Here is a 25,260-nt window from a genome sequence, read left to right as displayed (position 1 = left end):
TTCATGCATTGTGATTTTTTATGTCGAGATGTAGTTAAGATATTCTTGAAGAGTATTGCCAATCAATTGTATAAATTTCTTTAAGATATTCCTATTCTAACTATATTGTTGCTGTGTTTTTCTAGCTCGAGTCTTCAGCAGGTGGTAGTAAAATCCTGTGCTTCCACGACTAAAGTCTGCTCTGTACACCCTTCCCATGGGTCTGACATAGGTGTAGGCTTCTTGTCACAAGTGCTGTTTTCTATATGGCATGTAGCTGGTATGAAACCATGAATGTTGTAACATATGTGGTGTGTAAGAGAGAAGTTAAGGAAAGATTGATACTGTCAATGAACATTTGCATTGGAGTGTTCGTGAAAAATCAGATAGTCTGCTTAAGCCTGCTTTTCACTTTCCATTAAAAAGTGGGTGCTACTGATAAGCTTTCCAAGTCACCTGGCTTCAGACTCGCTCTGACACAGCCAGGTCAGAGCCATCAGACGTGATTTCTGGCATACGTCTCAGGAAAAATGATTTGGCTTACTATTTCCCACTGCAGTTTTCTTGAAGAAAAGCAGAATTTCTCAGAGTGCTGTAAGGAAAATTACATCCCCTGATAACCTGTGAAGGCCGTGAGTGATTGAAGACCTTTCCCCATGCCTTCCTTGATATTTCCTCTGCAAATAGTGCCAAAGGCCAAGGGATTGAAAACACTAGAGTGGTTTAAAAAAATCTCCAAAGTATCTCTCAACACCCAAACTTCCCATGGTTTTGGTGAATTCTAGCCAGAAATCCTCATACAGCATTGCTTTCAAGGGAAATGTAGAACTGTGTAATTCAAGAAGGGCTTGCATTCAGCGATGAGTTTTCAAAATGTGTTACTCCACATGAAAAGCATGTATATGAGGCCACGTTGGTAGTGGGGAAGTTTGAGAGGCCGGGCCTCGCTTGCCATTTTCTGCCTTGCTCCATTCCATGAAGGACACTGTTCTTGATCACCAAGCAGTCCATGACTTGTTGCCAGCTGGCGGCCAGCTCCAGCACCATAAGGTGCACTGAGCTGTTAGCAGTAGCAAGCAGTGCTCTTAATTTGCCACAGTGTCCTAGTGCAGACCCAGAAGACAGTTGTCTGATGTTACAGAAAACAGTCTAATGGCCATAACTTAAACTGCCTGGAATGTGTTTTTCCTGTGGGTGACGAAGGCCATCACCAGTGGTGCCCCTTTGTGGATGAACATTTTGTTAAAAATAAGTAGCCCCAGGGAGGTTTAGTGTATGTGTTCTTGTGTTTGAAGCTGATACCCTACCAATTGCGCATACCTTATTAGTGACAGAGACAGCACTACAGATACCCAGAACAGGGTGATTTACAAAGAAATTGTACAGTACAGAAAGATACAACTATGATCCCATCCATACCCCTTCCACTTGAGTATTGGTTTCATTCAGTTAGTGAGTGGCTTCTAAAAGTCTCTATTAGTTGCTATCTTTGGTCAGATTAGTAATTAGGACATCACTGCACCAGGTTGGCAGTCTGGAAGCTCAGTAAACATAACCTGTGGGAATGGCTGAAAACTTTCCTATGCAACATAATTTCTAGAATGACTTTTTCCCTCCATTAACACATGTCTCATGTTCTACACATCTACCCCAAAGACTCAGCTGTGGTTACCTCTTGCTTGTGAAACTTCTCTAACTACTTTGAACTCATATGTCTTCTTGCTCGTGAAGTCTGCCTGGATAGTTGGGATATCTAATACTTTGAATTGCATACATTCTAGATCATCTCACAGTTTTTGTTTGGGAATCTTGCCACCTTTGGTGAAACATACCTGGTAGAGAGAAGAATTTCTTTCCTTGGGAAGGATAAATTCTGGTGTTCTGTGGATATAGGTTTGGCTCTGACCTTGTTCTTGGGGAATAGTAGACACTTACCCTTCCTGGCTGTTTCTCCATCAATTCATGAAAAAAAAAACAAGAGTTGTTCATTTCCTGTGACTTCAATTCCTTGAAATAAGAAGACTTTAACCCTGGGTGTTTGCAGCCAAACTGGGTAGTTTAGACACTTCCTGCAGTGAAAGTCTTTTGGGGGTGTGTAGATGGCATCATGCATTGGATTTTTCAGTGAGTGTGCAATCAAGTGAATTACAAGGTATTGTTATAAAACTGGTGAGGGTTAGTGTTGGGACATGAGGGCTTTGAAGGCACTGGGAGTTTTCTCTGTGTAGGTATGATAGTAATTATTTGATAGAATGACCGAAACCAAGTCCCTGTTTCTTATCCAAAACTACTTTATGCAGTACATACTATAGTTCTCTATATCTTGAAATTGATTTCTGTCTACATTTCTGAATGAAGCTTTTCCATTATGAGCATTTCTTGTGTCCTTCTGTTTCACCTTGCTTGTTCAGATTCACCCATCACGACTGTTCAGGATGTGCTCCTTGTTGCCTGGCACCATGTGCACTCCTTGTTCAAGCCTCTTCTTTTCTTAACTGCCTTCTTCCTTAGGTTCATGGCAAATGCCCAGTTCTCTGTAATATTCGCAGCAGTTTTCTAACTTTCTTACACTTGTATTTTTCTTTTTTATATCTGTCTGGGGAAACCCTCAATACAATATATGCAAGTATGTGTTTATTCTGTGGCTTGATAATGAAGCATGACAAGGAAGAACTTATCTGGTATCTTAACACATTCATGTGTGTTTCTTGCAGTGCTCCACTTCCTCATGGTCTGTAGCAAGTTGTGGAATTCCTTCTCATCCTCTTGACTCATATTCTCCTCAACAAGTCCAAATCACCCCTTTTGCATGAGAAAGTAGAAGCACTGGGAACTTGTTTGGTGCCTCCCATCCCATCCATGTGGGAGGCATGTCAACACCCATGCCTCTGCCAGACAGCTGATGTGGTTTGCATAAGTTTACCCCATGTCTCCCAGTGCTATTTCATCCTTGACGGACTCCAAATGCATTCCTGAGATATTGGAGAAGTTCTTTCTGAGAGTATGAAATGTTGCCCCATAAGCATTTGCTAGTCCTCACCCTACTCCATTTCTTGTTAAATGATTCCATTTATGTGATTTCTTCAGTTATATGTTATAAGCAAATGGTTGCCAAGATTTTATCTATAGTTCAGATTTTAATCTGGTTTCTATTGTTGAAATTTGCTCTGGGAAATCTCACAAAGTTCTTATAAGTATCGGTGTCACCTGTGGCACCTTCCTCTCCTTTCACCTGCAGTTTGTAACCTTTATACTCAGTCTATTATCGATTCCACTAGCTTTCCCCGCTTAATTATTCATTCATTCATTGAGCCCCGTTTACTTCTGTCTCTACCTCACCCAGCCCTTAGTCTAAGACTTCACCGTCTTCTGTCATGATCATTACAACAGTCTCTTAATCAGCCTCCTCGGTTCTAATCTTATCCTCTAACCAGTGGTTGCAGTGAAGAAACAGAGGTCTTTTTGAAGTGCAGGCATGATCCATCAAGTCCTTTTAGTGATTTCCCATCAGCTTTCTGGTACATTATGTATTTCCTATGGCCTTCAATTTCACCCGGTCCACTCTTTCCTCTCCTCAGCTTCACTTGTGCTACCTTCTCTCTTCTTGTAGTTCCTCCCAAAGATGTCATTGTTTTCATCAACAGTTTACTTCTCCCAACTCTATTCAGTACGTACAAATGAATTCTTCATTCTCAGCCTAGAAAGCATTTGTCTAAGGGAACTTCGCTGCTTTTCATCCCTAAACTCAAGCAATATTAGGACTATGTATTCTAAGATCTCATTATGGTCTGTGTGCTTTCATTCTAGAGCCTGTTACTATCTGCCATTATTTGTATCACTATTTGGTTGATATCTGCCACCTTATTAGAATGTAAGTCTTATGTGAATGGTCATTTGTTATTTTTGTTTTCCCCCATCATACTCAGTTTCTGGAGATACAGTGTATATGTTAGATGGATGAATAAATGTATACTAAGAAACTTAATCAAGGCTAGAGAGATGACTCAGAGATTTGAGCACTGGCTACTCTTCCAGAGGTCCTGAGTTCAAGTCCCAGCAACCACATAGTGTCTGGTAACCATCTGTAATAAGATCTGGTGCCCTCTTCTGGCCTGCAGGCAGAACACTATACATAATAAATAAATCTTAAAAAATTCAAAAAAGAAAACTTCATCTTTATAGTAATTTTAAAGATAAGTACTAATCATTCTTATTTCATAAATTAAAAACCAAGTCTTCAAAATTGTGTAACATGCTCGATACTGTCCAGGTTAAGTAAAATAGAGCTAGGATTTAATTACCTAGTTTAGTATGTTTGTTGAGATAAAAATATATTTTAAAGAATTTAATTAGATTAGACATTTTGTTACAGTATCCTGTAAATTAAATTAAAAATTATGTTATTATATGAATGCTCACTTTAAAACTAGTAAAATAAAACAAAACACCTTATAGTTAAATAAGCAGATTGTGTAATTGAAATTTGGATATATATATATATATATATATATATGTTTTTAAAATGATGACAGATGACATTTCAATAATCTTGTGAGAAAATAATAAAAGGAGTACTAGCACTACAGTAAGATATTAGTTATATAAAGGTGTATGTGAATACAGAAAGAAGAGTTCTGTGAGCAGGTCTTTCTTTGGTTTATAATATTATATAGTATATAGGTAATTTATTTATTCCTTATCATACTCTCTCCTTGCCCAGTTTTCTATGGTGCTAATTTAGTTTTTAAATATGTTATTATTTAAAATATATTTATTTTATGAACACTTTGAAATGATAATAGGTAATATTTATTATGATAACTCAAAATCTTACCCAGTCCTTTTAATATGTGGTTTGATCATATTCTGTTAGCTCAAGGGCTGCTAAGTATACACTTTATCACAGGTGCTAAAAAATTCCTACATCTGCTTAAGATTTCTCTTATATTGGTAAATATGTTTTATATCATAATGGAGGTCAAGGGAACAAATAGCTCCTCATTCATTATGGAAGTTATTGAAATAAAATTATATCCACACAAAATTTATTGAAGAGGTCACTGATCAAAATTTTAAAAATGATTCTTTGTATTATTCTTGACAGTAAATAGTTACTTTCTTTTTCATTTGCTGCCTCACCTTGTATATATATATGTATATATGTGTATAATAGTAGAGAACTGGTATACCTTCATAGTTAGTTATGCTTCATTGAGAAATCTGATCTCAAAGTCATCTGTAGCTTACCCACATGTCTGTCACTCACTTTGCTATTGCCTTTGTGAACAAGGAAAAATGCCTAAAATAGCTCATGTTGTATCTTTTTCATAGGATTTCTTACCAAATACAACAGCAATATGAACATAAGAAAACCCTGATGTAGTTTTTAAATGCAAGATAAATTTCAGCTCAATTTTATTATCTGGAACTAGTCATTTGAGTGTTTGCCTACCCTTTGTCAACCTCCTATCATAAACCTTGACATGTTTTAGATCTTGGACCTAGTAGGAAGTGTAAGAAAGAAAAACCTACAATTTCCCAGCTGCAGTCTATCACTAAGATGCAACAGATATTTTCTTGCTCTGTGCATGTACTGTTTAGTCATGTGTGACTGTTAAATGCTTGACTGGTAGTTAATAGGATTGTGGCTCATCACTGTGAATTTAAAATAACAGCTGTATTGATATGTAGTTCACCTGATTCACCCTCATAAGGGTATAAATAAGTGAAATTTAGAGTGTTCACAGCTGCACAACCATCACTACTATCAAATTCTGAGAATTTCCATCACCCTTCCAAAAAAAATCCAAACTCATTAGTTATTCCTCATCTTCTACCAACTTCTCCAGTCAAATGCTGCCACTATATTTTCAATCTCCAGGGATTTATCTATTTTGGGCATTTCATATAAATAGAATTATAAAATGTTATCTTTATGTTATTTTCTAACATTAATTTAATAGCCATATTTGCCTAGTGACTACCGTAAGAGCAACTGAAGTGAAAAGATGACAGACTGATAGCTAAGGGGTGGTGAAAGTACTGCCAGGGAGCCCAGGGAAAATGAACAAGACACAGACATGGGAGATGAATATCAACAGAACCTTGAAGTAAGGCAGGGACCCAAGAAGGTGACAGACAATTTTCCACAGCAGCCAAGGAAGTACCAATTCAATATTGAGATAGGGTAATACAATGGCAAATGCTTGGTAGTGTGGTGCTATGAACAGGAAGAGGTAGGTTCCATTTTTATGGCATGTAGAAGTGGGGAAAAGGAAGAAAAATTTATGTTGTGTTGTGTTGGTGATATTTCCAGTGGAGGCAGAAGAGTCAAATTCTTTGGAAGAGAAGAGCAAAGGAAGTGCTCAAAGTTACTACAGATGATATCAGAATAGACATAACACTTGCCAGAGTAGAGAGATGTTGCCCTTCTAAAAAACAATGGCTAGTGAAGGAAAAGCAGATGAGGTTGCAGAGCAAAGCTTACCCAGGAAGAAAGGAAACTCAAAGGGCTTGTCAAGAAAGAACTGATTGGACAGTTGGAAAGTACAGTGTTGTTGGGGCTTTCTGTCCTGCCTGGTTCCCACAGTAGTTAAGTTTCAAAGAAATCACACAGAGTTATACATTAGTTATAAACTGATTGGCCCATTATCTCAGGCTTCTTATTAACTCTTTTAACTTATATAGCCCATTACTAGCCATTATTCTTATCTGTGCTAACCATGTGGCTCAGTACCTTATTCAGCAGGGCAGTCACATCTTGCTTCTTTTGTGATTGGGTCAGTACTGCAGAGGAATGGACTTCCTCCGTCCCAGAATTCCTCTGTTCTCCTTTACCTCTACTTCCTGTCTAGTTGTCCTGCCTATACTTCCTGCCTGGCTACTGACCAATCAGCATTTATTTAAAATATAATTGACAGACTACAGACCACTGTCCCACACCAGTACAGTTTGGTTTCTCCAGTTACAGTAAAGTTACATGTTGGGAAAGTAGGTGGAAAAGATCTGCAATAGAAGTGGGTTTTTTGGTGGTGAAGCTGATAGTCTCTGAGTGTCTGTCCCTTTGAGCCTATCCCTAGAGAGCAGTTGACAGTTTTATACGCTTAAAGCCACATGAGATCCAGATTCATCTTGATGTGTTAATTTTCACTACTGAAGAGTGAAAATCACTCAAAAGTTAGGCATGCGATCTTTAAAGAGCAATGCAGCTCCAACTCTTTATTTCCTTTCTTCCTTTTTTCTTCCATTTGCTCCCTCTCTTTCCTTTCTTCCTTCCTCCCTTCTTTCCTTCCTTCTTTTCCCAGGTGTTGTGGCACATATTTTTAAAAACTAATTTATGTTTGTTTAATACGCATTAGTGTTTTGCCTGCATGTATGTCTGTAGGAGGATATCAGATCTTGTAGTTACAGACAGTTGTTAGCTGCCATGTGGATGCTGGAAATTGAACACTGATCCTCTGGAAGAGCAGCCAGTGCCTTTATCTGCAGAACCATCTCTTCAGCTTCTTTTCCATCAGTGGGGATATGAAGGCACAGCTTGAAGCTGTTGCCCCCAGCAGCCTGAAAAGAGCCTTTATGAAACTTGACTCATGTAAAACCGAATCTTTGCCTTTGGTGCAGAAAGAGTCAAGTCTGAAACTGAGTTGGGGTCTATTAAAAAATAGTTCGGAATAGATTTTATGCACAAGAGTTAAGAGAAAGGAAGGTACTCTGGGAGAAAGTAGACATGCCCGAGTTTCACTCCACATTTTCTCTTCATCTATTCTTCTTTCTCTATATAAATAGCTGTACTTTCTGCCTTACAAAGTTCTACAAGGAAAAATGGAAACCAAGAAACACAAAACTTTGAAATATCAAAAGTCAATCTACAGTATAATGAGGGTAGAAATTCCAGTTATGAAACAGTAAGTAGCCTAGCATTTCCTTACATTGTCACTGTTTTTCATGTTGTAGAAGATAAAAGTGGTGTTGGGAAGCAGCTCAACAGTCTTAAATGAAAAAATGCAGTTATAAGATAACAGATATGCACTAGGATGCTATTGTATTGATGGATGGCATCATTTAAGGATGTTAAGTTTCCAATATAGAATTATCAGGAATTTAGGCTAACTATCTGATCTCTGCCATGTACAGACATACATTTAAATATGCATTTGTTGTATTTTTCTTTAAGGCTTTTAAAACCAAGGACGGCTATCTTGTCATCGGAGCAGGAAATAACCAACAGTTTGCTGTTGTCTGCAAGGTAATCCATAATCACAGAATGGATGGATGGCAGGTTCAGCTGTTCGTTTTGTACAAACTGAGTGACAGTTCAACTTTGCCTGACAGTGTTGCTCAGCCATAACTACTTCAGTTTCTTGTGTTAGCTCCACTTGATGCAAATGGTGTGAAGTAGGTCTGGTAGACACTCCCCTTTCTTCTTTGTTTCCTTCCTTCCTCCCTTTCATTCTTTTTTTGCATTTTGTATGTGTGCATCCAAGGTAAGCATGTGGAGGTATCCTGCCGCCTCATGGGTTCTGGAGAATTTTTCTTGTTCCTATCATTATTGTTGCTTTTGTTGCTATTGTTGCTATTGTTTTGTTTTGATGTAGTATCTCATTTAAATGAGACGTTGTAATTTAAAAATTTCTCAATTTAAAAAATTTAAGTTTTAATTAAAATATAACTATATCATTACTCTTTTCTCCCTCCATCCCTTCTCAATCCTCTCAAATTTATGGCTTCCTTTTCTTCTTCTTACTATATTCTTATTATTGTTATATATGTATTTTCTATATACATTATATATAACTATATAATATACACATATGTTATATACATAACTTTTCTCAGCTTTAGAGGGATTTTTAGTCCTGAAACTTTTTTCCTTTCCACTCTATCTCCCAATCCCTCCCTTTTCTCTATATCATATTTAATTAGGCCCATATACAATTGCAGTGTTTGCAAATTAACTTTATATTCTGCTAACAATTTTAAGGCTTTTTTCAGTTATCTTTGTTTAATGCATAGATTTCTGTGAAATTTAGGCTTAAATATTTTAGAAGTAAGAGTTATATTAGAAATGTTTTTTCTCAGCAAAGCCTGAGAAAGCTTTGAAATACTTGAGCCAATTTAGGTTAAGAATACGCTAATTTTTCAGCATTGCCTGGACAGTTTTTAATGTTTTCATCTTTCCTCTCAATTTTAGATCTTCTGTTTTAAGACCCTTTTAAGAGTAAAGTACAGAATTTTGAAAATTTCAAAACGTCACTTCACATTCACTAGTTTAAATCCACGAAATATAAGCTAGTTAAAAATATATTTGTTTTTATTTCTATTTTTCTTGCATATAGACAAATGTTTCTCCTATAAAAACCTTTTTTCTGATTGAGAGAGAATTAGATTTTTACCAGCTATGTGACCATAAGCTTCCTGTCTTATTAAGGATTTCTGAACTCCTAAGAAGAATCACTTTCATTATAGTATTTAATTTATTATGTACAAGAATTATTTATCATGATGCCTCTTTTCTTTGAGAGGTTAGCAAACAAGGAGAGCTAAAAACCACAGCAAAGAGGTGGACATACCATCAGAAAGGTGACAAGTGGTGATGGTTCCTGGCTCCCACTGCAGAAGAGCTGGCATCGCTGAGGGTGGAAGGAGGGAAGCTTTTATAATAGTGACTCAGGGAGTGTAGAGAAAATTGATTCAAACATTTGATCTGGGATCAAAGAATCTTTATTATAAATGGTCAGCTTTAAAAATATGAACCATACGGAAACTGTTGCCTGTGAGGTCATTTACGTACTCAACTACAGAGATGGAGGCTGCAACTCTACTCTAAACAACTACAGATTTGCCTTCTGTGCCATATGTTTAGAGCTCTCTCTCTCTCTCTTTCTCTCTCTCTCTCTCTCCCTCTCCTTTTCCCTCTCCCTCTCTCCCCAGGTTGACATGTTCTTTATTATTTACTTTGTTTAAATTTTTGATTCATTACTGCTGATTACTTTGAAATGTCTAAATGTCTTCATAAATATCTATAAGAACACTTTTTGCAAAAGACTTCTATTTCAAAGCAGAATTTTTGCCACACATTTTAGTACTAAAATATGACTTATTGTTATGATATGCTTGCACATTGCTTCAAAAGGGAAACTGTCATAGGGCCTTAGATAGTGGCATACTTGACTTTGATTTTCCCATATGTGAGTTAGGAATGATAATCCCTGCTATGAGCCATCAAAGCAGCGCCTGTAAAAATTCTGAGACCTTGGGGGAAATGTGTGGAGGGTTTCGGTGTTATGTAGGTCATTTGCTGGATTTGCTGAGTGAGCACGACAGTTTGTTTGACTTTTTCAACCTTTGTAATTATCTTATCACATGTAAATTTGAACTACACATCTTTACATCCAAGTTAAAAAATACCTTTTTTTAAATTTCTACTTGAATACAAGTTCTCTTTTCTTACCAGTAATACACAAAGAATAAATGTCAAATTCTATCTCATTCACACTTACCTGTTAGGGATGGGCTTGTGCAAACTGGCCTCACAAAGTGAACCCAAGCCAAAGTCTCTAGGAAAGTCACAACAACTCTGCCTCCTAGGAGGGAGGTGGCAACTGTCAGTGAAGGGTGTGTGGAGAGGTAAAATTCGATAGACTGACTGACTAACATGTTCTGAGGAGGAGCCCTATCAGGAAGTCCTTGTTTTCAGGGACCAGGGTCAGAGCAAAAATTCAAGGCTTGGGGTCAGAAACGTACCGTTGTATAAAGTGAGCCTTGGTTTATGACAATTTCTATTTTATGTTCCTGAACATGATACAGAAGAGCAGGGAAAGTGAGCATATGTAAGCTATTTTAAGCTGATTGATGCCAACATTTATGACTACTTCTATTTGAAGTATATTGACATACCTTTTACAGTCATTTAGACTGATGCTTTCCTTCACTGGGTGCGGAATGCACTGCTTTTCAACTTCAATATTCATAGAATCTCTGCTATTCACATTGTCAAAGATTTGACTTTGGTGTGTTTTGAGGTAGGGCACAGGAAACTTCAACTTTAATAAATTCTGTACTTGATTCAGGGGCAGGTGGTCTGGGTACATTATAGCATGAGTCATAAGGGCTTTACGAGTCTTGCTTTAGTCAGGTAACCACTGGTGAAGTACTCATTCTTTTCTAAGCATCTGCTTCCGTCAGTGTAAAATGTAGATTGTAATATATAACTATTACAACATGTAGGCTGTGGTGATCATGAGGGTTAGTTACATAAGCAAAGCACAGCTTGCTCCTAGCTCACAGGAGGCACTTATTAACTGGCTTCTAAAATTTTGAGTAGGATAATTCTCATTCTAGGCCAGACACAGATGACACACTTCCCTCTGCTCCTTTCACATAGCCCTGTGTTAAGATCTGAGCCCTTAAGACAGGGACTCTGCTTAAAGACTATGAGAAACAGTAGGAGAGATTAAAGATGATCAGAATTCTAAGTTCTTCTAAGCAGGTAGCACATGTACCAAGTTTTGTGTCTAGTTACCCTGTTCCCTCCATTCAAAGCAGCCTGAAACCTAAGCCTGAGTACGAGGCCGTGAAGCTGAGCTCCACAGTTGCTCTTTATTTCTGTACAAGGAGAATTAAAAGTTGGCTGTAGTCTCCATATACAGAGAGCCTTCATTTTCCCCTCCTCTGCACTTTCTTCTGTGCTATCCACTAAGCCAGCCCAGCAGAACAGAAGGCAGAGGCCACATATGAGGAAGAACCTTTTCTTCATGGCTCAGCTCAGACAAACAAGGGAGTGAAACTGGCTCCTGAATAAAGAGTGCACTGAAAATGGGGTAACCGAAGAGAAAGGCTGCTGAGAGCAGGGCTGCAGAGTGCAGGGGTGCAGAGAGCAGGGGAGCAGAGAGAAATGCAGAGAGCAGGGCTGCAGAGTGCAGGGGTGCAGAGAGCAGGGATGCAGAGAGCAGGGCTGCAGAGTGCAGGGGTGCAGAGAGCAGGGATGCAGAGAGCAGGGGCGCAGAGAGCAGGACTGCAGAGAACAAAACTGCAGAGAGAAATGCAGAGAGCAGGGCTGCAGAGAGCAGGGCTGCAGAGAGCAGGGCTGCAGAGAGCAGTGCTGCAGAGTGCAGGGGTGCAGAGAGCAGGGATGCAGAGAGCAGGGGTGCAGAGAGCAGGACTACAGAGTGCAGGGCTGCAGAGAGCAGGACTGCAGAGAACAAAACTGCAGAGAACAAAACTGCAGAGAGCAGGGCTGCAGAGAGCAGGGCTGCAGAGAGCAGGGCTGCAGAGAGCAGGGCTGCAGAGAGCAGGGCTGCAGAGAAAGACTATAAAGAGAAGGACTACACAGAGAGAAAGTTTTTAAAAGTACCTTTGAAGTTGTTTGTGAATTTCTGGGCTTGCACTTGTGCTGCATCTACACTGATCTAATCCCAATTACTCCACCAAGCATGCTAAGGGTGGAATTAACAGACATCTTCGTACCAGGGTGTGACTATTAAGTGGGTCACATGCAAGACAGATTCTAATGGCACTCCAAAGGCTTAGAAACTGAATCAATATTAGATTCAAAATATTGAAAAGTGTGATGAAACTTCCAGTTTAGGCCTAAACAGGTCAACTTCTAAAAACAATAACATCAAAAAGACTCTGTAGGATTTAAGCAAGACTTAGAAGTTCTATTTTAATTATTTTTATTTATGTATATGAGTATATAGCTTCTTATCTCTAAGTGCACCAGATGCATGTAGGTGCCAAAGGAGGTCAGAAAAGGGCATCAGAACCTCTGGAATTGGATTTACAGGTGTTGTGAGCCTTTTGATGCTAGTCCTGGGAACCAAGCTCAGGTCTTCTGTGAGACAGCAAGTACTCCTAACTCCTAATAATCTTCTGAGCCCTGACTCAGAAGTTCTAAGTACAATGTTTAAAATGTCTGGGATTCTATCCAAAATTATCAAATTATGAAGAATCTGAACTTTCACAAGGAAAAACAAAAATAAATATATGCCAATATCAGGACAACATAGATATAGCAATTAATTCACAAGGAATCTAACACAATTGTCTAAAAATTCTCATATAAGCATTATAAGTTGCCCGATGGTGCACACATTCAATCCCAGCACTGGAGGCAGAGGCAGGTGGATCTCTGAGTTCAAGACCAACCTGGTCTACAGAGTGAGTTCCAAGACAGTTAAGGTTTCACAAGGAAAACTGTCTTAAAAACAATAGCAAAACAACAACAACAGCAACAACAAAAGAAGCATGACAGGCACTGTAAGTAAATGGGAAGGTAGAAGTGTTTAGCAAAGATATTGAAGATATGAAGGGCCAAATGGGTGTGGTGCCATTTTTCATGGCTTTGTTGTGGGTGGTAAGTCATGCAGTTAAGGCTCAGCTGTCTTTCAGAAAGACTGTTTCTGCATAAGTGAGGAATTATGCTGGGGAAAAGACATGCAGACACTCTCAATTGCTCTAACCCCTGATTTGTCAGGAAAAGGACAAAGGTGTTGGCATGCCATTTGGCATCTGGTAGGTTACAAGAATTAAGAGTTTAAGTTGTGTCTGTGCTAAGGAACATTTCCTGGAATGCAAAAACTTGTAACTTGTAACCAGTGGGAAGAATCAGACAGTGAAGAGAAACAAAATGAGGTAGAAATTACAGAAGATACCTCTGAAGTCTGACTTTTATTACAGAGGGCAGAAAAATCTGTAATTCAGCATGAGGCTGGAGAGTTTCATAACAGACCAGTATAAGAAACCCTATTATTTATGGAACACTCAGCGTCTGAGCTGCTTGAATTAAGAATTACGTTTATCTGTTCATCTGTCTATCTATCTATCTATCTATCTATCTATCTATCTATCTATCTATCTATCATTGTTGTTATTATTATTAGACGGGGTTTCTCCTTGTAGTCATGGCTATCCTGGAACTCTGCAGATCATGCTGGTCTCAAACTCAGAGATCTGCCTGCCTCTTCTTCTCAAATGCTGGGATTAAAGATGTGTGCCACAGGCTCATCAAAGACATTTAAACAGTGAGTCTCTCACAGCCTGGCTTGTGATGCTGTGACCCATGGGGGTGGGTTCGATTATTCTGAGTTCAGTGAAAGTGGAGAAATTGAGTAATGTAACTTCCCCTCCCTCCATAAGACAAAAACTGAGGAAAACTAAGAAAATCAGTTCCTGATGGACTGGCTCATAGGAGGTATTAGGGGTATTTGGTTATTTTCTGCTAAGAGTCCCCTGGATATCAAGGAGTGGATATCAAGTGGAGAAGAGGCAAGAGAATGATCACATTTGCTGTCCAGTACATTGAGCTGAATAGGACTGTGTGCTCAAGGGAGCTAAGAAAGAGATTGATTCGGTAGGGACCTCAAAGCTAATATGGAGCATTGGTGCCTTTGCCGAACTCCGTGGTGAGATGTGAACTTTATGAATTAGGAAAGTCTTTAGTAGAACAAAATTATTTAGACAACCATGTAAGTTGATTTCCAGAAGTTATAAAACTACCAAGAGGGGACTATAAAAGGCAGTAGACATGTCACTTGAAGGTAAGTGTGGCAATGTTTGTGTCAAGTCAGAGTTTCTAAGGAAAAAATTGACAGAAAACCAAAAACTATGCCACTGAGGTTCTGGAAGGCTTTAAGATCTGAGCAACAGTTTACAGAAGACATAAATAATAAGACAGCACAGGTCAAAAAAATTAAGCTTGACCAAGAGCTGAAGAATTGATTTTGAGTACGCAGCAGTACACATTTCTCCCTTGCAATAAGATAAGTTAAGGGTGACGATTGTTTATTCATCCCAGGCCTTTTCAAGTATGGCCATTTGGTTAGGCAAGAGCCAGTGTGGGCCCAGAGCTGTCGGTGCTGAGAAGCCAATTCTAAATCCTAGCATGGCATGCTGAAGCATGACCGTGACCCCACTGAGTCTGAGGTACAGCAAACATGTCAAGTTGCCCCCTCTCCAAGAATATCAGGGGATGGGAGATACACAGTAGTAGGTTTCCAGGTGAGGAGGCTGCCTGGTACATAACAAAGACCTGTGGGGTGCAGATGGCTAGACAGAGCAGGATTTTCCATCTGTGGCTGCTGTATCCAGCACTGCTCTGTGGATTTACATGTGCATCTGTCCTGTGGTGTCTGGAAGACACTGTTTTCTTAATCTCCCCCATCCTCTCTGGCTCTTATACCCTTTCTCCTCTTCTACATAGAGCCTTGAGGGAGGGGTTTGATAAAGACATCCCATTTAGAGCTGAGTATTCCAAAATCTCTGCATATTGTCTAGTTGTGGCTATATTGGATTTTTTTATGGTTCCTGCATTTATTACTTTTTTCATATATACAGTTTTCATTTGTTTTTCTTTTTTAATTTTTTCCTTTTTTTGAAAATGGATTTTTTTCTCATAATATGTCCTGGTTATGATTTCCTCCCGTCTATTTCTCCCAGCTCCTCCCCATTTTCCATTCTATCTGGATTCACACTCTTTCTGTCCCTCATTAGAAAGCAAATGGGCTTCTATGGGACAATAGTAAAATATAACAAGATAAGACAAAACCCAACATATTGGAATTGAATAACAATAATAATAATAAATAAACAGAAGAAAAAGAGCCCAGGCAGAGACCCACTCATTCATACACTCAGAAATCCCACAAAAACACTAAACTGGAAGCCACAATAGATGCACAAAGATCCCATATGGTAAAAAGGGGGAAGAAAAAGAATTAAACTGAAAAAATTAATATGATAAAAAATTTAAAAGAGCCCTGACACAACATTATGAGACAAGGACTCTTTAAAGATGCCATTGATGCCATTGATGTCATTTTCTGTTGTCTGTCTGCTGCTGAGCTTGCAGCCTACCCACAAGAGTAGTTTCTTTCTGCACTGAGACTCTTTTCTAACGTTTCTTTTTCTGTATCTCCTTAGCCAGGAACATGTGACATTTGGGATAGATGACAGTATACCTTTACAGATCCTGCCCATCTTCTTTAAAATGTTTCTTTGAAAATTATAGCCTTTTATTTCTCTTATTGATTTAGGAAAGTATCAAATATATCATTGAAGGCAGAAAAAGACAGGCAAGAGCCAGAGGTTGGATAAAAACCCTAATGCCAGGGCCAGGTTACTATTCTATTAATTGTTGACCAGGGAGGCCCCTATGGCTCTACAAACAATAAAGGCTATTACCACCACTATCAATTACAGGCTCAAACCAAGCGACAAGTCCATGTTGTTGAAGACACTACGTCCTTTGCTACAGGGCATGGAGAGATCAAGTTGAGACCAAGCTGGACACTCTCACCTTCTTACTGGCTTTCCTCAGTGTCAGGAAGAACTGTGTAGGCTACTAAGGGAGAATTGTTGCCAATGGTCCCGTTCAGCATGGGGTTTCATCTTGCCTGATATTATGTGCCTGCAGGTGCAGACATGGCTAGACTTTTATGGTCTAATATGTTGCTTTCTGATCAGAAAGAAAAGTCAATCGTCAGTGTCTTGGAAGGTCACTGCTATTATTTGATGAATAGGTATGGTATTTATATCAAATAGCATCCCAGTTATTTATACTTATGTTCATAGATTGTTGCAGCTACAGTCCTAGAGGGACACTTATTTTTCAGTAGGTGGTATGCTAAAAGACTGGTCAAGTTCCTAAAATTTAGTGACAGTTCCTGTGTGGAATTGATGCATATTTAGGCATAGATGGATAAAACTGAACAAACATGCATATCACTCCCTTCAAGGCACAGGAAGAAGTTCAGAAGATGGAGCAGAAAAAACCCGAGAAACAGATCTGTCATTCTTGATCTTTTTAAAGCTGTGACCCTTTAGTACAGTTCCTCAGGTTGCAGTGACCCCCAATCATAAAATTATTGTGTTGCTACTTTATAACTGCAATTTTGCTACCCTTATGAGTAGTATGTAAATATGTGATATGCAGGATGTTTGATATGCAACCTCCAAGGGGACTGTGACCCACAGGTTGAGGACTTCTGAACTAGAGGAAGGGACAAAATACTGTGTAGCAGTTTTCTCCACAATAAAGTATGATTTCCTTGATAGAGGAGGAAGGCTTATAAGAGTCAAAAATTAAACAAATCATACAAGGCACAGAAAGTGACTAAAACTTAAAGACTCAAAAGGTCAATGAAGGATATAATATTCATAGGCCTCTCCCTAGTGTCATATAAATAATAACAATTACTGAGGCTAAGGGATTCTTCAACCAGATGAACTACTTGCACACCATGTAGGGAGTTCTGGAGACAGAGTCTTCCTATATTATTGGCCTATGTTATGATAGACGTTTTGGCAATGCAGCCACCCCTGGTCTTATAGTAACTCTTTATCGATCTATATGCTTTTATAAGTACCCCTAATAAGCCTATTAGTTCATAAATTAGATTTCTGTGGAATCATTTCTTTGATTTGTTGTGGGTGACCTAGCTGGAATGCATAAGCCCCTCAATAATTTGTCTGTCTTTTACCCAGTACTGGCTCTTGCAGGCTACAAATCCAACATCCCAGGCTAGATATACCCACTAAGGCATCAGTGGCAAGACTGTTTATGGGGCAACCAACCACACTGATGATTAGATTTGAAATTTTTTTCACAGGAGAGGATTCATTCCTGGCACTGTAAACATTGTTAAAACCCATTACTAGGGAAGTCATAGGCTCAAGGGGGAAGTCTTTTGATTTGTTTGTTAGTAGTCCAGTTACCAAACCACCACTTTCTAAATATTTATGTTTATACCCATAGATTGACCCTGCTTTCGGTCTTGGGCAGAAGAGATTTTTGACTGCAGTGGGTGGTGATTAATGCCATCTGCTCAAAGTGTGGAGAGTGATTATGAGTGCTTAGCCATAGAAGAGGTAGATCGTTCCCTGCCGAAGCTCAGGGAGCAGTATAGAAGAGGGAAAGGAAAGAAAGTGAGAGCCCCAGTCTGGGGAGAGTGCTGTGAAGAGCTGTCTTCTGGGCATGACCTAGTGCACACATACCAGCTCACAGCAGCCCTGGTTACCTACAGAAGGCCTGCACAAAATCAAGCCAATCAACAATCGAGCCAGGCCTTTCTCTAATCATTACACATCATTTCTGCCCGTTCTTAATTTCCTATAAAACAATGACTTCTGTATGTTACATTTTGACTAGACCGACTTCCTTTTAGGATATTTTATTGTGTATGATTTATTTAAGAAGATAATTCATAATTCACTTCTATGTCTAACCAGTAAATCCATATCCAGTGTTAGCAGACTGGCAGATTAAAGTAAGAGAATGATAAAAGGCACAGAACTAAAGCAGAGATGTCACAAAGAAAGCTGAAGTGGGGCTTCATGGAAGTCATGGAAGTGACTGCATGTTCCCATCTCAAACTTTTGTAGCAAGTCCCTGTCCAAGGAATTACCTAGCACCTGCACTATCAGAGGGGATATTGAGCGGTTTGAACTTGCCATTGTTGACTTTTCTCTTATCTAAAAGCCATGTTATAATAATTCTTTTTATAAGCATTTACTTATTCCTTGTGTATGTGTGTGTGTGTGTGTGTGAACATGCGTGTCCAGGTTGTAGCACAGCTGTTCAAGCACCCACAGAATAGTTCCCTTCACTGCCCTGTCTAGACAGCCAGCAGAGCTGAGGACAAATATAAAATTACAGAGGCCTACAATTTTGCATGAGGTTTGAAAAACAAAAAGTCCAGTAAGTCAAATACAGAGGACACATGGGCATGCAAGACCCCTGGAACAGTCACCCGGTGTCTTTATGTAGCTGACAGCAGCATGCTTTATATGCAGCCTGACTTGCAAATTAGGCATATTACTGTTACTATTACAAAGGTAGGAACTTGTATTTTTGAAAACTCAGTCTTCAGAAGGAGGTTTGTGATTAGGACAGGCATTGAGACCAATTCTGGAATCAGGTGTAGTGACGGAGGTTCTAGAAAGGGCGTTGTATTCGATATCACTTTTTAAAATTCTGCAGAGTAATGCTGCCTTTGAGATATGTTAAGTGGCAGATGTGAATGAGGAATCACACCACTGGGCTGGTCTTTGACTCTGGAGAATCTTCCTGCTTCTCTCTCCTCTGTAAGATGATTAGTAGATTGATTTTATTTAAACTATGGGAAACAAATGAAACCATTAAGTATTTACATTGAAGGCAAACACGTTAATAAAGCAAGTAAGGCTTCTTTAGGGTACTTGGCTTGCCTCCAGTCCATACACGCTCTTTTTGACTTTGCAATACAACTGCCAAACTCTGTCCCCACACATTCTTTTAGAATGTCTTTTTCCTTTCAAATATACTTGGTACCATCACTATGGTTTTGTTAAAACTATACAGCATCCAAAGAGGTTTGCTACCTTAGATTTTCCCTTTAGTAAGAATTAGGGGAGGATGAAGTGTTTAACAGCCTTCCTAGTAAGGGCAACAAACTAAAGAAGAATAGTGACTTGCCCGCAGAAAGATGCTCAATTTGATGTTGTTTGAACAGTTAGAATCTGGATAAACAGATATGCTTCTTTTTGTTTTTGCACCATATACAATATTCTGAATAAGGCTATTGGGATGGATTATATATTTTTGTTGACATGTGGAACAAATATTTCTGTGCCCCTAAGATATATGTTGACTGTAGGTTTTAAATAAATGAATGTAGGTACTTAACTTAAGGTTTTCATTGTTAGAACTGGGCTAGTTTTATCTAGTTTGGGGACTTTGTTCATGTTCTTCTAGATAAGATTTTTTCTGAGGATTTGATAACTTGTCTCTATTAATACATAAATGACATTATGGACATCTGATAATTTCTGTGTTCTTCTGTATGCATGCATACAAATATATGTATAAATATAGTAAAGCACTCTCATATAATTAACTCACAAGACTAATGCACCAGCATGACCCCATCAGTTGTATGTTGCTTCTTCCAGCTCCTGTAGAGCTGTGTGAAGACAAGAAAAGAAGGGAGAGGCATATCTTGAATTCTGCAAACAACCAGGACCTAAAGGTGTGAAAAACTTGGGAATTATACCATTTTTTTCCTTTTAGGTCTTGAATTTGCCAGAGTTGATTGATGATCCCAAGTATAAAACGAACCATCTTCGGGTGCAGAATAGAAAAGAGCTTGTTAGAATCCTATCTACACGGTAAGCTTGGACCCAATCTCTGAACGAATTATACGATTCTCATTGTGAGAGGTTTTGTGGGCCCTTTCAATCTTTATATCAGTTTGTAATTCTCTTTATTTCCAAAACTGGTTAATGAAAAGACATCTTAAAATAGTTTTTTGTTGTTATAAACAGAACATTGGAAAGCAATCTGAAAGTATTTTAACACCAACTCCTAGCAATGGCATAAACAAAGTCATAGTGACTTCAACTAGGTTGCTTCTTTGTGGTATATAACTGTTTGGATTTAGCATATTATAAACTGCTAACAATAGGCACAGCAAGAATTTAATATTTATTGTAGTTTCACTGTGTTAAATGCTCTGTATATCATCTCATTTAACCCTTTGATCATCCTGTGAAGTAGGTGCTATTGTTCCTATTTTACAGATAAGTAAACCCAAATATGTGAAGATGATACTGAGTTCATTAGATTTTCTGAGCCCTTGAATGAGTTTCTGTGACGGAAAATGCTAGCTTAAGTAACAAGTCATTAAAAAATTGTATTAACTGAGTGTTTGATTTCTAAAATCAATTCATGTTAGGTTATATTTTTGGAAAACATATACCAGCTTTTCAATTTTGTATAAAAAGGTAACCTTACTCTTTTCTATCACTTTGCTTGCTTCTTTGCTTGCTAAATTTCTCAGGCTGTAGGAAGTCTTTGTGGGTTTTGTGACTCCAAATTCCTACATGTGTTGTCATCCAGTGCTGAAGATTAGCTTTCGTCATGCCAGTGTCTTAAGACTTTGTTCAAATGCCCATGTGATTTCTTGTAATGGAAACCGATTCTTAGAAAGTAAAAACATGCTTGCAATACTTTTATTTCTTTGTCTTGAAGTTTGAGATATTTCCACGAAACTCTGGATATCCGTTTACCAACTTGTTCTTCCTGGATTTTAAACATTTCTCTACACTGTATCTTGTCCGTGTGTCATGTGATCTTTGTGTCAATGGAGGCTCTGTGTGTGGGACAAATTCACACTGAATATGAGGATGAAAAATGGGTGCCCCTTTCCTTATCAATAGTTAAGTATAATTCTGATTCAACTGCAAAGATTCACAGCCCTGCATGATTAACCTTTCTCCACATGAGAATTACCCATTCATTTCTACATTTTGCCCCTTTGTCTCTTAAGCATTTTTAATTCATTTAATTCATTGATAGGATTTTTCCTTTCACACCATGGTTACCAAATCTCAATAAAGGGAACTTGTGAGAACCTTATCAAAAGCTCTTTGATGAACCAAAAAATCATGTCCCTGCTGTGAGAAGAGTAGATCCCAAGAAAAATAAACCCAGGCTGATACAAGTATCATCTTGTTATTAAATTGCCAGCATTTTGATAGCACCAGTTCACACAAATTTAGGGTTTACTGTACCCTGAAACTTTGATTCTTTGATTAGTTCAGTTGCAGAATTTGTCTGTAGAAAGACTTTAAGCAGACTTTATTATAGATTAAAAACTATTCCTTTTGAGGGAAATAAAGTAGCATTTCACCTTTCTATACACTAACATTCATATGTAGAAATTTAAACATTTTGAACTCATAGCGTCATTGTTTTCCACACAGATTCAAGAAAGAATAAGGAAGCATGCTGAAAGGATGGGCCCAGAGAGGAGTTTTGAAGATTTTTCACTTAGAGTCCTCATTTTTTTTGTATTACCTTACAATTTTCTATAATTTTCAATACTTCTAATACCTTCTTATCCAGGGTATGTCAGATAGTGAAGAACATGGAAGAGTAGCATATTTATTCATTCCTGCCTACACACGCCCTCCTTTTCCCTCTGAGCAAGTACCACTGAATACATTGATATTTAGTGGTTAGCTTTCAGAACTTTACCAATGACTTGAAATTTGGCATTCTTATAATATGATCTGCATTTTTCCCCAGTATTGTAAAACTTCAGTGGCTTTCCACAAATTACAGGCCTAAGACTAGAATGCTCAGTTTGAAACCTAGGGTCATTCATAGTCTGACATCACCAAAAATTTCCTGCAGTTTCCCAATATATTTCAATTGAAGCCTACTCTGGCCACATGCCCACCTTGTATCTTCTGTCTTATTTCCAGAATTAAGGTTCTCTTGGAAGGAGGTGAAAAGTAGATCAGACTGTGAAAATAAAGACAGACTTTGGAAGCAGATTGATGCTTAGATTGTGAAATAAGGGGATTTTGTATTTTTGGCAGGGGGTTATAAGATGGGTTTGCCCAGCAGCAACTTGTGTTTTCTATCTAACCTGAAGTGTCAAAGGGCAATCTTTACTTGGCAGAAAGTTCAAAGTATTCCAGTAATACCGCACCAGTAAAACTTCCTTTTATTTTAGCGGAGAGGCCATGGAAACTCATGAGTTTCCATAGTTTATGTTTTTCTGTTATAGTAACCTTAATCATGGCTCTGTTGAGAACATTAAGGGAATGCTGTTTCCATCTAGTCTACAGAACGGGGACTTCCTCTGGCTTGAGGGGAGAGAACCTAGTAGTCTAAAACACACAAAAGGTAAGAGGTAATGCAGCAGGGCCAATAAATCACCTAGTTAAGGAAATACCCCCAAAGAAGGCAGGTTCAGTTCATACCATGCTAAAGAGATGGAAGGGATAATATCCTCTTAATGAGATCATGTACTTTTTCTGCCCAGAATCCTGGTTTGCTGAGCAGTTGCCCCAGAGCCACTCTGAAACTCTGTTATGTGAAGGCCTGACTCAGAAAGACACTATTCTCTCTCTCTCTCTCTCTCTCTCTCTCTCTCTCTCTCTCTCTCTCTCTCTCTCTCTCGGAGACAGCCCAGGACCTATGTTAACTTTTTCTCATACTTTGGGCTTTTCATTCTTCTCTTAAGCTAAATTCCTTTTGTTGCATGATTGTTTGTTGAACCTCCATACCTAACCCCAAAGTCATGACTTTCTTGCTTCTTCTATTCCATCTCCCTTCTCCAGGCAGTCTCTGAGGTTTACAGGGAGGCTGTCTTGTGTTTTTTTTTTTTTAAGTGCTATTGAAATTATCCCTGACCTTTCATCTGAATGGTTAAGTTCTTTTATTAAAAAGAGTAAGAACCCAGAGAGGGACCCCAATTTCACTGATAATCCAGTGTTATACCCCATGCTGGACTCCCCCAAATTTCTTATTCACTCATTTATTTTTACAAGTATCGAATACCTACTGTATATTGAGGAATGTTCTGAGTGTTAGGAAAATGGCATAAAGAATTAGACAAGATGTGCAGCTCCCAGGACGCTTGCCGACTTTCTAGAAGACAATTCTTGTGATTGTTTTGAACATATCTTTTCATATAATATTTTCTTTAATTGTTTTTCTCAGAGTTGTTTTGATTTGCATTTTCCTGATGGCTAAGGATGTTGAACATTTTCTTAACTGTCTTCAGTTAATTTGAAATTCTTCTGTTAAGAATTCTCTGTTTAGTTCTGTACCCCATTTTTAAATTGAGTTATTTGGAATTTTGATGTCTAATTTCATGAGTTCTTTGTATATTTTGGAGATCACTCCTCTGTCTGATGTGGGGTTGGTAAAGATCTTTTCCCATTTAGTAGGATGTCTTTTTGAAATACCATCTTTCACCAGTCAGAATGGCTAAGATAAAAAACAACAATCATAGCTTATGCTGGAGAAGATTTGGAATAAGGGGAACACTTCTCCATTGCTGGTGGGAATGCAAACTTGTACAATCATTTTGGAAATCAGTATGGAGGTTTCTCAGAAAATTGGGAATAAACCTTCCTCAGAACCCAGCAATAACACTCTTGGGCATGTACCCAAAAGATGCTCAATTGTACTACAAGGACATTTGTTCAACTATATTCATAGCAGCATTATTTTTAAAAACCAGAACCTGGAAACAACTTAGATGCCCCTCAACTGAAGAACAGATAAAGAAAATATGGCACATTTATATATTAGAGTACTACTCAGCGGTAAAAAACAATGTCATCGAAATTTCCATGCAAATGGATGGAACTAGAAAAAAAAACCCGAGTGAGGTAACCCAGACCTAAAAAGAAGAACATAGTATATACTCACTCATAAGTGGATACTAGCTATAAAACAAAGAATATTGAGATATTAGAGATACTGAGATATCTTGATATTAGAGAAGCTAAGTAACAAGGTGAGCCCTAAGAAAATCATACATAGATCCACCTGGAAAGGGGAAATAGATAAGACTGCCTGAAAAAATTGAGAGCATGAGGGTGAGGGGAATAGGGAGGGTGGAAAGGGAAGAGGAGGGGTGAAGGGGAGGGGGAAGAGAACTTGAGGGAACAGGATAGTTGAGATGGAGGAAGGATAGATATGAGAACAAGGAAAGAGACATTTTGATTGAGAGAACCATTATAGGGCTAGTAAGAAACCTGGCACTAGAGAAATTCCCAGGAATTCACAAGGGTGACCCCAGCTAAGACCCTAAGCAATAGAGGAAAGGGTGCCCAAATTGGCCTTGCCCTGTAGTCAGACTGATGAGTATCTTAAATACCACTAAAGAACCTTCATTCAGCAACTGATGAAAACAGAGGCAGAGACCTGCATCAGAGCACTGGACTGAGCTCTCACAGTCCAATCGAAGAGTGGAAGGAGTGAGAATATGAGCAAAGAGGTCAGGACCATGGTGGGTACACCCACTGATACAGTTTATCTGAATTAATGGGAGCTCACCAACTCCAACCGTACAGAGAAGGAAACAGCATAGATCCAAGCTAGTCTCTCTGAATGTGGGTGATAGTTGGATGGCTGGGCCAGCCTGCATGGCCACTGGCATTGTTACCAGGATTTATCCCTACTACTTGTAATGGCTTTCTTGGAATCTATTCCCTTTGGATGGATACCTTGTTCAGCCTAGATATAGAAGGGAGGGCCTTGGACCTTCCCCAAGGCAATGTGTCTTACCCTCTCTGAGAAGTGGATTAGCGGCGGGGTACAGGGGTAGCTGGAGGGAATTGGAGGAGTGGAAACTGGAATTGGTATGTAAAACGTAAAATGATAGCTTATTTTCTTTTTAAAATATAATAAATAAATATTTTTCTGCTTTAAAAAGTATTACAATAAGAGTACGTCAACCACTTATTGTCTTCTCTTCATATATTAATATGAATGCTGTGTGT

The 25,260-nt window shown here is 38.6% G+C and overlaps 1 protein-coding gene across 6 annotated transcripts in view; it reads left to right on the top strand.

Annotated features, from left to right (window-relative positions):
* The window catches only part of Sugct (succinyl-CoA:glutarate-CoA transferase), a 736,642-nt gene that overhangs the window by 288,325 nt on the left and 423,057 nt on the right, over positions 1-25,260 (top strand). For all 6 annotated transcript variants that reach the window (XR_007237119.3, XM_085699249.2, XM_048460944.3 and 3 more), the window contains 2 exons: positions 8,153-8,224; positions 20,024-20,121. Coding sequence is in view for 5 of the 6 variants with exons in the window: in XM_085699249.2 (XP_085555375.1) it covers positions 8,153-8,224; positions 20,024-20,121 (170 nt within the window). In the remaining variant the exon portion in view is untranslated. The remainder of the gene's footprint in view (positions 1-8,152; positions 8,225-20,023; positions 20,122-25,260) is intronic.

Source organism: Myodes glareolus, chromosome 14, assembly GCF_982192425.1.
Source record: "Myodes glareolus chromosome 14, mMyoGla1.1, whole genome shotgun sequence".
In the NCBI taxonomy this organism is placed as follows: Eukaryota; Metazoa; Chordata; class Mammalia; order Rodentia; family Cricetidae; genus Myodes; species Myodes glareolus.
This window is presented reverse-complemented; position numbering and strand designations above follow the sequence as displayed.